The sequence below is a fragment of the Myotis davidii genome, unplaced genomic scaffold (assembly GCF_000327345.1).
Source record: "Myotis davidii unplaced genomic scaffold, ASM32734v1 scaffold438, whole genome shotgun sequence".
NCBI lineage: Eukaryota > Metazoa > Chordata > Mammalia > Chiroptera > Vespertilionidae > Myotis > Myotis davidii.
Genome location: NW_006290031.1, coordinates 6,654,973 through 6,669,615, shown reverse-complemented (window position 1 = coordinate 6,669,615; position 14,643 = coordinate 6,654,973). Strand labels below are relative to the sequence as shown.

Sequence of the window (14,643 nt, the reverse complement as noted above, 5' to 3'; positions counted from 1 at the left end):
GAAGAAGAGGGATGGGAGTGTCCCTAGCAGAGGCTACAGGTTTTCATGCCATGGGGTCTGGGCTCAGCTGCCTTATCTGTCGCTTCCACCTACTAGGGAAGTGAAAGCTCGGGAGTGAGCGGCAAAGTTTGTTCTCAGCTAGAGTCTAGCACCAGCCCTGGCAGCCAGGCATTAGCACTGAACACTCTTAAAGTCCTTGGGGTCCTCTGGCAAGAAAGCCTGCTTCAGTCTTTCCTGCCCACCAACTCCTTGCTCCACTAGCAGCTGCTGCTTTAAAAAACACCCACAGAGCCCTGGCTGGTGTGGCTCAGTTGATTGAGCTTCGTCCCACGCACCAAAAGGTCCCTGGTTCAAGTTCTGGTCAGGGCACGTACCCAGGTTGTGGATTTGATCCCCAGTTGGGGTGTGTACATGAAGCAACTGATCAATGTTTCTCTTTCTCTTCCCCCTTCCTCTCTCTAAATCAATAAAAACATATTTAAAGAGAAGAAGAAAAACCAGCCACAGACTCATCACATTTTAGTCTTAGCATTTACTTCCTTCACACCTCATTCTTGAAACTGCCAGGAAACTCAACAGGAAATAACACTGATGGAGAAGATGCGGTTGGAGCTGCCTGGAGAAAATACGTGCCTCAGAAGACTAGGAGATGCTGTGAGTGTGAGCAGCAGAGGGCAGCCAGCTGGCTCCCTGCCAGCCCCACAGCTTCTGGAGCAGGGGCCCAGGTTGCTGCCCAAGTCCTTCACACGGGCGGGGGCAGGGCCTGCACCTCCTCCAGGCACTCGTCATAGGTCTCCTGGTACTCCTCGTGGGGCTTGACCATTATCACGCAGGTGGGGCGCTTGGAGCCTGCGGCTGCACCCAGGTCCTGCAGAGGAAAAAGGGCTGTTTGGAAAAAAGGCCGCACGACCTGTATGCCAAGGAGTCACAAACGTATGACCCACTGGCCTCATCTGGCAGACAGACCTGTGCTATTCAGTCAGCAATATCTTTTAAAACAGTTAAAATTGGTTGCCATCATTTACACTCAGAAAACTTTCAAGTAGTCCAGCAAAACTGGGCCTACATTCCCACATGGCAACTGTGAAAGGGCTCAGCCCAGCCGGGGCTGTCCCTAGGCAGTTTCCTGCCATCCCCCACTCCGTGCCCCAGGCCTGGCTCCTGCTATGGGAGGATAAGGAGCCAGATCCCTAAAACACCCCCTCTAAAGCACTGCACCCACCTAACAGGACAAACACAGGTGCAGCATGTTCGCTGACAGAGCATGTCCACATATACGTTCTGTTTCATTCTTATAGGCCACAGAGGAGGGGATTCCCATTTTACAAGGAAATGTAAGTGCGGAGAGGTAACTTACCAGTAGTCCCCTACTTAGGAAGCAGCTGAACCAAGAATCTACCCAGACCCATCTTCACTCCAAGGTTCACTCCACTATGGCCTGCCGCGAGACTCCATCCCAGACCCTCTCCTCTAGTGCTGACTAAGATCAGAGCTGAGGGTGCTCCTTACCGTCTTAGAAGGGATATAGACATAGGGCAAATTCCGGTCCTCACACATAACTGGGAGATGGCAGTATACTTCAATGGGCAACGTGTCTCCTGCCAAAATCATGATCCTGAAATGACAGAAACAGTCATTTCTAATTTGTTCATTCCCTCTTTTAATTGAAAGTCCACCTCTGGACTGGGACAGAGATAAGATGGCTCCTGTCCTCAAGGAGTTATTAATGTGGGTCACCCAACCTCTGAAAGGGTACAAATCTGTGTTTGGTGACTGTGTTCCTCTGGGGAGGCGATCTCTATTTCTTGGCAACAAATGCCACCAAGTGTGGCAAGTGTTATCGTACTGGGACAGATGAAGGACGGGAGGGACCCCAAGGAGTAAGAGCTCAGCTCTCTTTGGAGTACAGAAAGGAGTTAGGAGGCCACACTTGAACAAAAAGCTGAATGATGACTATCAGGAAGCCCATGGAGGAGCAGGGGGCAGAAAAAACATTTGAGGAGAATTAAAATGGCACCAGATATACAGAGGCAGGCTGATGACGGCCTGGGATGGCTTTGGAATCCAGAATGGGGACAGGGGCAGACAAGAAGGCTAGAAAGATTGGCAAGGGCCCCACCCAAGGACCTTGAGTGCCAGACTAAGCATGGGCCTTGAATGACAGAGAACCAATGAAGGCTTGCCAGAGAATCCTCAGCTGGGGCTCCTAGCTGGCAAAGTGCCAGGCTCTGGTAAGGCCCCCAGGAGCTCTGGAAACAGAAGGAAGAGTCTGTGAGATGCAAACAGCTGGAAAGAACTCTTGGTTTAAAGTATTGGGTCCATATTCCTAGTTTTCCTTTTGCCTCTTGGACTCTCTTCCTCTGCAGGCTCCTTTTCTTTGAATAGCTTTTATTTAATTATTTACTAGAAGGCCAGTGTAGGAAATTCATGCATGTGGCACAGGGTCCCTCAGCCCGGCCTTTGACCTGCACCCTCTCCAATCCGGGGACCCCTCAGGGGATGTCAAACTGCCCCTCGCAATCTGGGACCGCTGGCTCCTAACCACTCTCCTGCCTGCCTGATCTCCCCTAACTGCTCCCCTGCTGGCCTGATGGCCCCTAACAGTCTCTGCTTCACCCCGCACCCAGAACCTGGGCTTCCCTCCCTCTGGCTGGCTGCGGGCACCCAGGACCCAGGCTGGCTTCACTGTGGCCGGCTGCAGTCACAGGGGACTGTGGGCGGGTGGCTTCACCTGGGCTGCAGCTGCAGGCACAGCCGTTGGCACCCGGGACCGTGGGACAGGCAGCTTGTCCCTCTCCCGGGCCACAGCCTGTCTGGTCCCATTCCTCTCTCTCGAGCTCATTTGTGCTTGGCTGGTCCCTATTCCTCTCCCCAGTGTTGAGTTTCTAAGCCATTAAGGTGTGATAGAGTGAGGGTGTGATGACCATTTGCATATTAGCTCTTTATTATATAGGATTTTTATTGATTTCAGAGAGCAAGGGAGAGGGAGAGAGAGAAACATCAATGATGAGAATCATTGATCAGCTGCCTCCTGCACGTCCCCTACTGGGGATCAAGCCTGCAACCCAGGCATGTAACCCAACCTGAATTGACCCATGACCTTCTGGTTCATAAGTCAACACTCAACCACTAAGCCACACCAGCCAGGCTGAACAGCTTTTAAATGCTGGTGCTCCACCCTAGCTGATTTGGTTCAGTGGATGGAGCGTCACCCTGGGGACTGAAGGGACCCAGGTTCAATTTGGTCAAGGGCACATGCCAAGGTTGTGGGCTTGATCCCTAGTAGGGGGTGTGCAGGAGGCAGCCAATCAATGATTCTCCCTCATCATTGATGTTTTTCTCTCTCCCTCTCCCTTCTTTTCTGAAATCAATACAAATATATTAAAAAAAATAAATGCTGGTGCTCCTCACAGCCTGATCCTTGGCTGCCCACTCAGTACCTTCTTGCTCACCCCATCCATGGTCATGGCATCAAGTTCCATCTAGTATGTCCTGACAACACCCAAATTTATTCTCTCCAGCCTGGTCCTCTCTCTTTCAAGCTTGTAGCCCATCTGGCCATTTCTCATTTCGACAGTCATGCTGGGGAGAGGGGTCACGAGTCTAAAAGATACCTCAAAAACTTGTCTAAAATCAGTCAGGATCTTCCCACACAAACCCAGCCCCTCCCCCATAGTTCACTATCTCAGTGTGGGCCCTTTGTCCGTTCAAATGGAAACCACACCCCCTCAGTCCATGTCCAAAGGTCCTCTCAGATATAAGCATTTTATTCTCTCCATCTCCAACCTAATCAAAATCACCTTCACCTCTTCCAGATTACAGTAGTCTATTTCAGTGTCCCCATCTACTCTTGAGCCTGATCCTATCCAAAGTTGATGCTCCCTGGCTTTAATCCTTAATGCCCTTCCAAAGCTCTGAGTACAAAAACTAAACTTACCGTGGTGTACAAAGCTCCACGAGAAGGGAGCACTTCTGCCCGCCACTACCCTCTCCTGCCCTGGGGCCTACCCTCTCCTAGCAAAGCCCCTCCCCTCCAAACCAATTCCTGGGGAAGGTGTTTTTACATACATAAAATCTCATTACCTCCAGGTTAGAAATCAGGGCAGGGGGATTTGGGAAGATTAAATGACTTGTACAACAGGGCTCACAGCTTGTCAAGGAGAGCTTGGAGTTTAAACCAGATGAAGCTCAAGCTCAATTCCTGTATCTTCAGATCTCAGCGACCCCCACCAAGGTCAAACTCCCCACTGAGCATCAGATCTCCCCAGCAATTCATCTCTTGAGAACCTACAAGATACAAGACACTTCTGGGGATAAAGTGGGGTATAGCTTTATCCTATTCTCATAGAGCTGACTGTCTGGCCTAAGTGGGAGATAAAAGGACTACAAAGCCAATGAGTTTCAGATTCTGATAAATGCCAGGAAAGAAGATGTAGGGCAATGAAGTCTCTCACTGCATCGGATACTTTTCCTTCTTGGATAGCCATCACAACTTTTAGTTTTGGATGTGACCATCGGATTAAAGGAATCGTCTCCCCATAGTACAGTGCCTAAAAAGAGTAGACAGTGAAATAGTCGCTGAACGAAAGAAGGTGGGGTCTACCCTAACTCATTTAGCTTATTCGATTTGCTTCCCCTGGAATTCATTTTCCCCGTGGTGTCCCTTAGCGCTAGGGTAAGTGAAGTGAGGGCTTGCTGAAGGGAATTTACTGACTGCTTGGTTATCTCCTAATAGAGTCAGAGTACTTTTACCGAGCGCCTACTAAATAGTAAGGATACCTTCATTACCGTTTAAAATGCAAAATCCAGCAGGAGGGGGTTCTTACCCTTTCTCGCCTTTGTTGACAAACTTCTGAACCTCCTTCACTCCGCGCCAAATCTGCTTCTGTTTCACGGCTGCAATGACATAAGTCAGTCGCGGGGAGGGGAGGGGAGCGGGCCTCGTCCAGCAACCCGCACCCTCACCGGCCACCGCGGCCCACCGCACCTTTCTTGATGCATTTGTAGAGTTTCCGAGTGAGGCGGCGAGAAGCCAGGGGCTGTGCGATGGGGTTCAGATTCACCAGCAGCTCCTGGTAAGTGCGCTCCCCCGAGCACGCCTCCGCCTGAGCCTCCCGCCCCTCGGGATCTCCCTTTATTTTGGTCATCGTAGCGGCAGTGGTAAGGAGTCCCCAGCAGAAGATCCACGCGGCCCGCGCTGCAGGAATCACTTCCGGATCACAGCACCAGGGAAACCCACAGAACACCACAGCCAATTAGGAAACGAGGTCTCGGACTCAGACCAATCGTTGACTCTCAACCCGTTATATACAAAGCTTGGGGGCGGAGTCTAGGCCGCAGGGGTGGGGCCATTCCTCTAGAGACCACGCGGAGCGGATTAGGGGCGAGGTTCGGGCCGAGCACCGCGGGCCCTGAGGAAATCTGAGGCTCGGGGCGGAGCCCGGAGGGAGGCGGGGCCCGGAGGGAGGGGCTTGGGAATCCGCTGGGGCTGGTGGGAGTTCGGCATCACCAGGACTGCCTCGGAGCTCGAGCACGTCTGAGGGGATGTGATCGCTGCAGAAACCTCCGAGTCTGCGACTTGGAAGCTAGAATGCGAAGTCAGCCCATTGCGGTTCCAAATCGCCTCAGAATCTGCCCCCTCCGGTGGACAGTGCGCAGCCGGGCAGGTCCCCGTCCTGAGCTGGTCCTGGGTGTTGTGTCCCCGGTGCCCAGGTGCAGGTAAAGCCTGACGCCGCTAACGGTTTTCTTCGTTCTCGCACCAGGTCTAACACACTCTCTTTCCTGGCAAGCGATGGATGCCCCACTCGCTGAAGCGCCGCGGTCTGGACGCCGTTCCCCAGAGAGCCCGTGGCCCGCTCCTTCCTCCCGCGGGGATCTGCTCACATGTTACCCACGGGAGGGGGTCCCCCGATGACCGCCTCATCTACAGTTACAGACCCGCCTCTCCCTCACCCTCATTCCCTCTAGTTCCCACTACGGCCCGGCATCACGCACAGAGGACACCACGGAGACAGCAGAGCGAGGAGGAAACCTGCGCGGCCACTGTGGGCGCCGCACTCCAGGGTGTGGTGGGGCAGTTCCAAGTCGGCCTCCCGTTTGCAGTTATAGAGGATTAGTGGACAGGGACACCGGGAGGCCAGCAGGCCTAGACTGGGGTGGATCTTAATATCTCCGACTTATTTCTTGCACTGTGTCTTAGAACACTGCATGGAAATTAGTTAGATAATTGCTACACATTAATTGCCTTTGGTTATGGGAGGGAAGGCCTGCCTTTTTTGTGGTGGCAGAACAGGCCTGTATGTGGGACTTCAGAAGTCTGCAGGTGGCCGTGGGACACAGTTAAGCCAACTTAAAAATTGACCTTTTGAAATCTGACTTTTTGCAACAGCATTGATGGACCTGGAGATGATTATGCTAAGTAAAATAAGCCAGTCAGAGAAAGACAAATGCCATGTGATCTCACTTATATATGGAATCTAATGAACAAAATAAACTGAAGAACAAAATAGAAACAGAGGCATGGATACATGGAACAGATTGACAGCTGTCAGAGGGGACGTGATTCGGGGACTGGATGAAAGAAGGTGAATGGATTAGCCAAAGAACATAGCCCGTGAACACAGATGACAGTGTGATGATAGTCAAAAGGAAGGGGGGAGGGATAGGTGGAGGTGGGTAAGTGGGGAGAAATGGGGGTGGGAAGAGGCTTTGCATGGGTGACGAACACATGATGCAGTGTGCAGATGAGGTTTTATTGAATTGTACACTTGAAACCTATATGGTTTTGCAAACCAATGTAATTCCAATAAATTCAATAAAAAGACAAAAACAAAAAATTGATATTTTAACTGTAACCAGTCATTAAATTGAAAAATAGATTTTTTAAAATTTAGTATTTTAATAAGAAGTAGGTTATAGCCGAAACCGGTTTGGCTCAGTGGATAGACCGTTGGCCTGCGGACTGAAAGGTCCCAGGTTCAATTCCGGTCAAGGGCATGTACCTGGGTTGCGGGCACATCTTCAGTAGGAGATGTGCAGGAGGCGGCTGATCGATGTTTCTCTCTCATCGATGTTTCTAACTCTCTATCTCTCTCCCTTCCTCTCTGTAAAAAAATCAATAAAATATATTAAAAAAAAAAAAAGAAGTAGGTTATAATTCATCCTAACCTTTGACCCCAACTAATTTTTTTTTTTTTGACAGGGCAAAGGCATTTATTGCAGGGCCCTCGGGCCACCTGGGAACCTGCTCACACGGGTGGGGGGAGGGGGGCAGATGCCCACACACTGGGCCCACCCTCCCTGCGGCCCTGGAGACACCACGGTCCCGCATTCACAGGAAGAACAGTCCTGCCCAAGAGAACCCGCCTCGGCAGAGCCCTCAGCAGGGAGACCGTGGCGGGGAGACCATGGCGGGGAGCCTGTGGCGGGGAGACCGTGGCAGGGAGACCGTGGCAGGGAGACCGTGGCGGGATGATTGGCAGGTCGTGTGAAAGTCATCTCCATGAGGCAGAGCAGCTGGATCTTCCTCAGGAGCTGAGCTTCGTTGGCGCGAGGTCAGGCTGCTGGCCCCAGGCGGCCTTCAGCGTCTGGAACTGCTCCACGTTGCCGCTGTTGAAGGCATACAGGGTGTCAATCAGCCACTGCCGGTCGGTGCCCCTCAGCGACTCCAGCACGGGGTGCATGAGGAGTTCTCCAAAGTTAAACACTCCCTCGCCGAGAAGTCCGCCAGGCCCAGCGTGACCGCTCTCTCCTGCTGCTCTGGCACTGGCAGGTCCTTGATGTCGAGGCAGCCCAGGAAGCGCAGGGCGTCCTTGTAGTAGGACGCGTGGCTCCCCACCGTCTGGTAGTACTTGCTGGAGAGGTCGTAGAAGCGGCTGTGGACCGACGTCACCCCAGGCAGGTGGCTGAGCATCTCCTCCACGTCTTCGATGGTTTCCTTTGTGACCTGCAGGTCCGGGATGTTCAGCTTCAGGGCGCCGATGGCCGTTTTACACAGGATCACGGCCTCATCGCTGCTCTTCACCTTCTCACGAGTCTTCTCCAGAAAAGTAAGCGCCACGTTAGGATCCATCATCTGTCTGACCACGTGCAGGATGAACTCCACCAGGGACGGGGTTCACCCTCTGCTCGAAGTCGCTGATGAAGTTCTCGTACAGCTTAATAAGACCATCTCCTTGGGCAAAGCACGGGTCCTGCACAAAGTCAAGCACCTGCAGCGTCAGCTGATGCCACAACTTCTTCGTGTAGAGCTCCTCCAGGCGGTGCCACACGGCAGCCTCGCCGGGTCCCGAGCTCTGGCTCTGCTGGAGGAAGCCTGGCACATCCTTCATGTTGGCAAAAGAAGCCAGGACGCCGCTGCCACAGAGAAGTCCGCGCCGCGGGACCGACCCCAACTAATTTTACAAATAGGAAAATATATCAGTTGAACAATGAAAATATGTTATATAAGCAATAAAAAATAATTTAAGCCCTAGTTGGTTTGGCTTAGTGGATAGGAAGGATCCCAGGTTCGATTCAGGTCAAGGGCATGTATCTTGGTTGCGGGCACATCCTCAGTGGGGAGTGAGCAGGAGGCAGTTGATCGATGTTTCTCTCTCATCAATGTTTCGAACTCTCTATCCCTCTCCCCTCCTCTCTGTAAAAAATCAATAAAATATATTTTTTTAAAAAGGAGGAAGGAATAATGTTTATTTGCCAAGCACGTTACATGTGATATCTCATCCACTGCTTTCAAAGAATACCCTCATTATTTCCCGAGGCTTATGCAGGTGAATAGCTCCATCCATCTCACACAAAGCTGGATTTGAACCCAGGTCTGCTAATCTCCAAGCATGTGCTCTGTTCATAAACTGTGACTTGGTGTTAGACCGCAGCTCAAAGGTGATGAAACATGGCTGGATAGTGACAGTGTAGGAACCTTGGCCTGGCCAGGTCACAAGTGTCAGTGTTTTTAGATGATGCAGTACCAAGAGCAAATATGTCCATAGTGAACCACATTATGTATTTCTAACACCAGTCTTACAGATCTGTGCCAGATCCAACGTGGTTTATGTGGTGTAGGTATAATATTTTCACTTGGCATAATATTTTTAAGGTTCATCCATGCTCAGTACTCATTATTACATGGCATCCCATTGTATGACATACCACATTTTATCCATTTGTTGATGGACACTTGGGTTTGTCTCCAGCTTTTGACTCTTATGAATAGTGCTGCTATGAACAAGTTTTCATGTGGACATATGCTTTCAAGCATGTCAAACTCACGGCCAGTGGGCTGCATGCCCGCTGGCCGCGAGTTTGACATGCTTAGATTCTCTTGGGTATGCACCTTGACATAGATTTGCTATGTAAAATGGTAACACTATTTCCCTTTAGGGGGAACTGCCAGGCTGTTTTTCCAAAGTGGTTGTACCATTTTATATTTCTACCAGCAGTGTCCAATTTTTCTACATTCTCACCAACATTTGCTGTTACCCGACTTTTTCATTAGTATACAGTAATCCTAATAGGTGTAAAGTAGTATTTCATTGTGGTTTTGATTTGGATTTTTCTAATAGCTAATGATGCTGTGCAACTTTTCATGTATTTATTGGCTATTTGCATATCTTTGGAGAAATGTCTGTTCAGATCCTTTGTCCATTTTTAAATTGAGGGTGAGCTTTTTAATTGAATTTTATCAAGCTAGATGTGTACTCTAGGAACTGATTTTAAGTAGAAGAAAAAAATAAAATTATATATAGTTTGTGCAATTTATTGGAAATCTGTTTTAATTCATTCTTAGGCCAGTTATGTCAGTATTGTATGGCCAGTTTTAGTCAAGTTGCTCTTCCCTATATGTCTGCTTAGTTTTATTAGCAGCAGTTGGTGTCTCCCCAAAACTGAATTCTGATGTCCAGGCCAGATTCTAAGGAGAGGGACCATCAAGTGGTGGATGGAACTTTCCTCGAGCACAACTGCTTGGGACATACCTTGCTGTGTAAAACTGAGAGCTTAGAAAAGTCAGCGTGGCACTTCAGAAAAATGTGGTGCGTTTTTTTTTAGTGTATTTATTTGATAGAGAGGAAGGGGATGAGAGAGAGAAACGTTGATTTGTTGTTCCACTTACTTATGCGTTCATTGTTTGATTCTTTTTTTCTTTCTTTTAAATTGATTTCAGAGATGAAGGGAGAAGGTGAGAGAGAGAGAGATAGAAACATCATTGATGAGAGAGAATTATTGATTGGCTGACTCTTGCATGCCCCACACTGGGAATCAAGCCCACAACCCAGTATATGCCCTGACAGGGACTGGAACCATGACCTCCTGGTTCATAGATTGACACTCAACCACTGACCTATGCTGGCCGGGCCAGAAGGTCAATTTTAAAAGGAACATTTCCCCAGGAGGTGTGCCACGCCAGCACGGCCAAAGGTGATCCCGAGTGGGGGGTGTGAAAGGATTGAGGAAAGACAGACAAGAGAATGAAAGCTGAGCCTCGTTGGGATGCTGCTCCCTGATGAGGAGACAGCGCCCACAAGCCGTGTCTTTATTTTATAGCAGATGCCAGGAGGCAAGTAGGGGTGTGACCACCTTGTTTACAGCATTCTCGTGAGTTTCAACCTCACTCAACTACATGCACCTGAACTCTAGCACAAGGCACGTGGGGCCACGTGTTTGGACCATAGGTTCAAGCTTACAACCACAGCCGTTGGCTATAATTGTGCTGGGAGGGCCCTACCCTTCCAGCTGGGACTTGCACATGGCAATGAGAGGACCCTGTCCTTTCATTAGTCCGAGGCTTGAACCTGGCCAAAACACTGTAGCCGTGCCCCACAAGGAGGAAAAGATAGGCAGGAGGTGACAAAGGAAAATAGTGGGCCAGGCGCTAAGACCAACATCAATCAGCAGGTGATCTGGCTGACCTGGGCGGGGAGAGGGTGACTGGAGCTGGTTCTGGGAAGGCAGAAGCCGGCAGAAGGACTAGGCGAGGTGGGCCGGGGTGTGCCTGGGAGGAAGCGTTGCTGAGTCAGGGAGCAGGCAGGATTAAGGGGTGGGGTGTCGGAATTGAGGAGGCTTTTTATCATGGGGGTCGAGGGGAAAGAAAGGACTGGATCTGAACATCTGGCCCACGCTTCACTAGGCCAGACACAGTAGTTGTTGGAACCTCCATGCAGGTCCAGCTGGGAACTGATCCTCACTTGGAGGGAGCCGAGCCCTGCGCGTGCGCAGGTCGCCCCGAGGGCGTGCCGGAAGCACTACGGTCGGGTCTGGAGACGGAGCCGCGGAGCTGAGAACCTCGTGGCCCTGCCGGCGGGGCGTGGGTATCAACTTGCAGGAAACAGGATTTGGTGAGGCAGGGAGGGAGGAAGTTATTCTAATCTAGGCAGATGCAGGCTTTCGCTGCCACGGTGATCCCGCAGCTGCGGATGTGGGGCTCCGGCCAGAGGAGGCGGAGATGGCTCAGGACGCTGGGAGAAGGCGACTGGCGGGGCGGTCACCCGAGGAGATACTGAGTCAGGTGAGGGGCCTCGGTGGGCAGGTGCTGCAGCCAGAGGTGCAGAGCAAGGGACAGTGGCCAGTGGATGAGTGACCGGCTCGTGGCCTGTGCTGGGTTTTCACCCTCTTTCCACCCATTTGAGTGCTGTCCCGATTTTCAGTGAAGAAAATTGAGGGTCAAAAAGGGGAAATGGCTAGTTCTAAATCTCAGAGCTGGGACGCCTGGCAGCTGGGATTTGGGTTGGGCCTCTTGATTCCAAAGCCACATCTGGAGCTCCTGTATTGGAGTTTAGGGGGAGCTAGAACAGGGCAGGGCAACTTTTCCTACACAGGATCCGATGGTATTGTCTACTGTGTGAACCAAAAGGCAAAATCGAGGGTATTATGGAGGTAAGTACGTAATATAAGAGGAGATAAAACATTTCTATACACTTTTATTGACAGAATTAAATACTTTATTTTTACAGACACTACATTTTAATTTCCTAGAATTTATAAGTCATGAAATACTATTCTTTAAAAACCAGTCTTTGTTTGAGGGTCATACAAAACCAGACAACTGACCAGATTTGGGCCATGGGCCATAGTTTGCCAATCCCTGGATTATGTCTGTGCTGTTCAATCTAGTGGCCACTGGCCACATGTGGCTACCGAGCCACTGAAAATTATCTGGTCCGGAGAGCATTTGAGATCTTGCTTACTGGCATGTCATCAGTTTAGCTCAAATAAACCCATAAAATAAAGCATCTGGTCCGAATTGAGATGTGCTGTAAGTGTAAAATCCATGCTGGGTTTCAAAGGTAGTCCAGAAAAACAAGTAATACAATTTTCTGTGTTGATTACATTTGAGATTATAATATTTTGGATAAATTGGACTAAATAAAATGTTTCATTAAAGTTAATTTCACCTGTTTCTTTTTACCTTTTTACTAATCGTCTAATACTCGTTTTTTCCCCTAATTCTCTTTTAATGTGGCTATTAGGAAATGTTATACACGTGTTTGCATTTGTGGCTCTCATTGTATCATATTTCTGTTGTGTAGCCCTGCTCGGGACTGAAGCTTGGGGGTGCCGATATTAGAAGGTAGGGCCTCTGGGAGACGATTAGGTCATGAGGATGGAACTCTTCATGAATGAGATTAGTGCTCTCATAAAAGGGACCCCAGAGAGCTCCCTCACTCCTTCTACCATGTAAGGACACAGCAAGAAGACAGCCTCTGTGAACCAGGAAGCTGGCTCTTATTAGACACTAAGCCTGCCAATGCCTTGATTTTGGACTTTTCAGGCTCCAGAACAGTGAGAAATAAATGTTTGTTTATAAGCCACTCAGTCTTTAAGTATTTTTGTTACAGCAGCTTGAATAGAGCTCTCTCTTCCTGTGCCCTTTGGTTTCCTTCTCTGTTAACGAGGGGTTTGAGCCTGATCTTTGAAAGCAATCATCTCTTGTATTAGAAGAAATGGACAAAAGAGGCCATGCCTCTGCAGGCAGGTGAACCAGGAGATGAGAGACTGTCACCTGTGGTGGGATGGTCTTCTCCTTGAGAGAGGCAGACAGTATCTGCCTACCAGTTTTCTTGCCCGGACTAGCATTCAAGGCCATCCACCCGGTGGTTATGGTCCAGCTTTCCAGCCTTACTGCCCATCTTGCCCTATGCACGGAGTTGGGATTGTAGCCACACATGGAGGCAGTTCTGCCTTCTCCTCCTTAATCTCCTTAATGTCTCATACTGACCCTCTTTTCCATCCCTACCCTTGGACTATTGCTGTCCCAGGACTCACTGATTCCTGTTTCTGGTGGATAAAGGGAATCCTGTGTTGTTGGCGTGGAAAGCCCCTGCCCAATGGCACCGTCTCAGCTCCTGTGTATCACGTGGGGCTACTTACAGTTTCCCAAACAGTCTGCTTTCCCTGCCCAAACCCCCTTTTCCCTCCCGTCTCTGCCTGGAGGACCCTCCTCTCCTCACCCCCCTGCCATTTAGTCTTCATGGTGCAGCCTGGGTGCCTGTCTGTTCTAGGGAAGTCTTATCCTTCCTACCCCCGTCCTTAGCTTGGTTCAGTGCCTCCCGCGTGTGCCTCTCCTCCTGTGCTTCCCTGATACAGCATTCATCTCACCCTTTGGAGAGAATGTTCAGCTCTCAGGGCAGAGTGGCTCTGATGGTGGAGGCCGGCATATTCCCCAGCACAAGTTCTTGGTGACGTTCCCTGAAGGGATGACAGGCGGAAGGAAAGCTTTCCTCTAGTGCAGTGGTTCTCAGCCTTGGCTGCACATTAGAATCACCTGGGAATCTTTTTAAAATCCTGATTTCTGGGCCTCATCCTCCGGAAATTCTGTTTCTTTGTTACTAATGTTGTGGCCCCAGCCCATCACAAAGAAACAGAATTTCCAGAGGATGAGGCCCAGAAATCAGGATTTTAAAAAGATTCCCAGGTGATTCTAATGTGCAGCCAAGGTTCAGAACCACTGCTCTAGTGGGTCCCTTCATTGTCAGTAACATGCAGTTGTTGAAAGCCTATTGTGGTGAGGACTGGGCACCTACTCTGTTTTTGCCTTCCTTATGGAAGCAGCTAAGTTTATTTCTTAGGGTCCCTTGTAGGTGAGGCTGAATGTGAGTGGAAGTTGAGTGTGCCCCCTCCAGGCCTGGATTGTGAAGACTCCCACACTAGTTCTTCCCCAAGTTTCCTCTGCCAGCTGCAGATGACAAGGCCCAAGGGGATGGTAGGGCCACAAAATGGAAGGGCCTGGGTCCTTAGGTCATCATGTGGAAGGGTGTCGCTTCTCGCCTGGACACCCACCCTGGACTGTTAATCTGTAAGAAACATCTTCTGCAGTGTTTACCTCTGCTTGTTACCACAGTGTAGCCACCCTGACTGATATTCCTGTCATGCAAACCTGAGTGCAGGTGACAGAATAATGAAGGCACATTCTGGACTAGATGGCAGACCCAATGGGGAGGTGAGGGAGAAAGGCTGACACAGCTATGTTCCTGGCCTGCCCAGGTGGGTAGATGTAGAGGCATTCGCTGTGGCCAAAAACACCAGCAGAGGGTCAGGGCTTTGCGGAATGTCACGTGTTCCATTTGGGACATGCTGAGGTTGAGGTGCCTTGGTGATAGTTCAGTAGAGATATTTATGCCTGAGGGTTTATTTTATTATTATTTTTAAATA

At 50.0% G+C, this 14,643-nt stretch overlaps 1 protein-coding gene and 1 pseudogene across 1 annotated transcript; both read right to left on the bottom strand.

Annotated features, from left to right (window-relative positions):
- Window positions 1-512: 512 nt before the first annotated feature.
- On the bottom strand, window positions 513-5,281 carry NHP2 (NHP2 ribonucleoprotein). Its single transcript, XM_006762848.2, has 4 exons — window positions 4,988-5,281; window positions 4,827-4,896; window positions 1,510-1,615; window positions 513-868 (listed from the first exon to the last, which is right to left on the bottom strand). Exons 1-4 carry the CDS (start codon window positions 5,145-5,147, stop codon window positions 743-745), a joined length of 462 nt encoding a protein of 153 aa, XP_006762911.1. The 5' UTR covers window positions 5,148-5,281; the 3' UTR covers window positions 513-742.
- A 1,931-nt stretch (window positions 5,282-7,212) lies between these two features.
- On the bottom strand, window positions 7,213-8,385 carry LOC102763974 (annotated as a pseudogene).
- Between the last annotated feature and the right edge of the window lie 6,258 nt (window positions 8,386-14,643).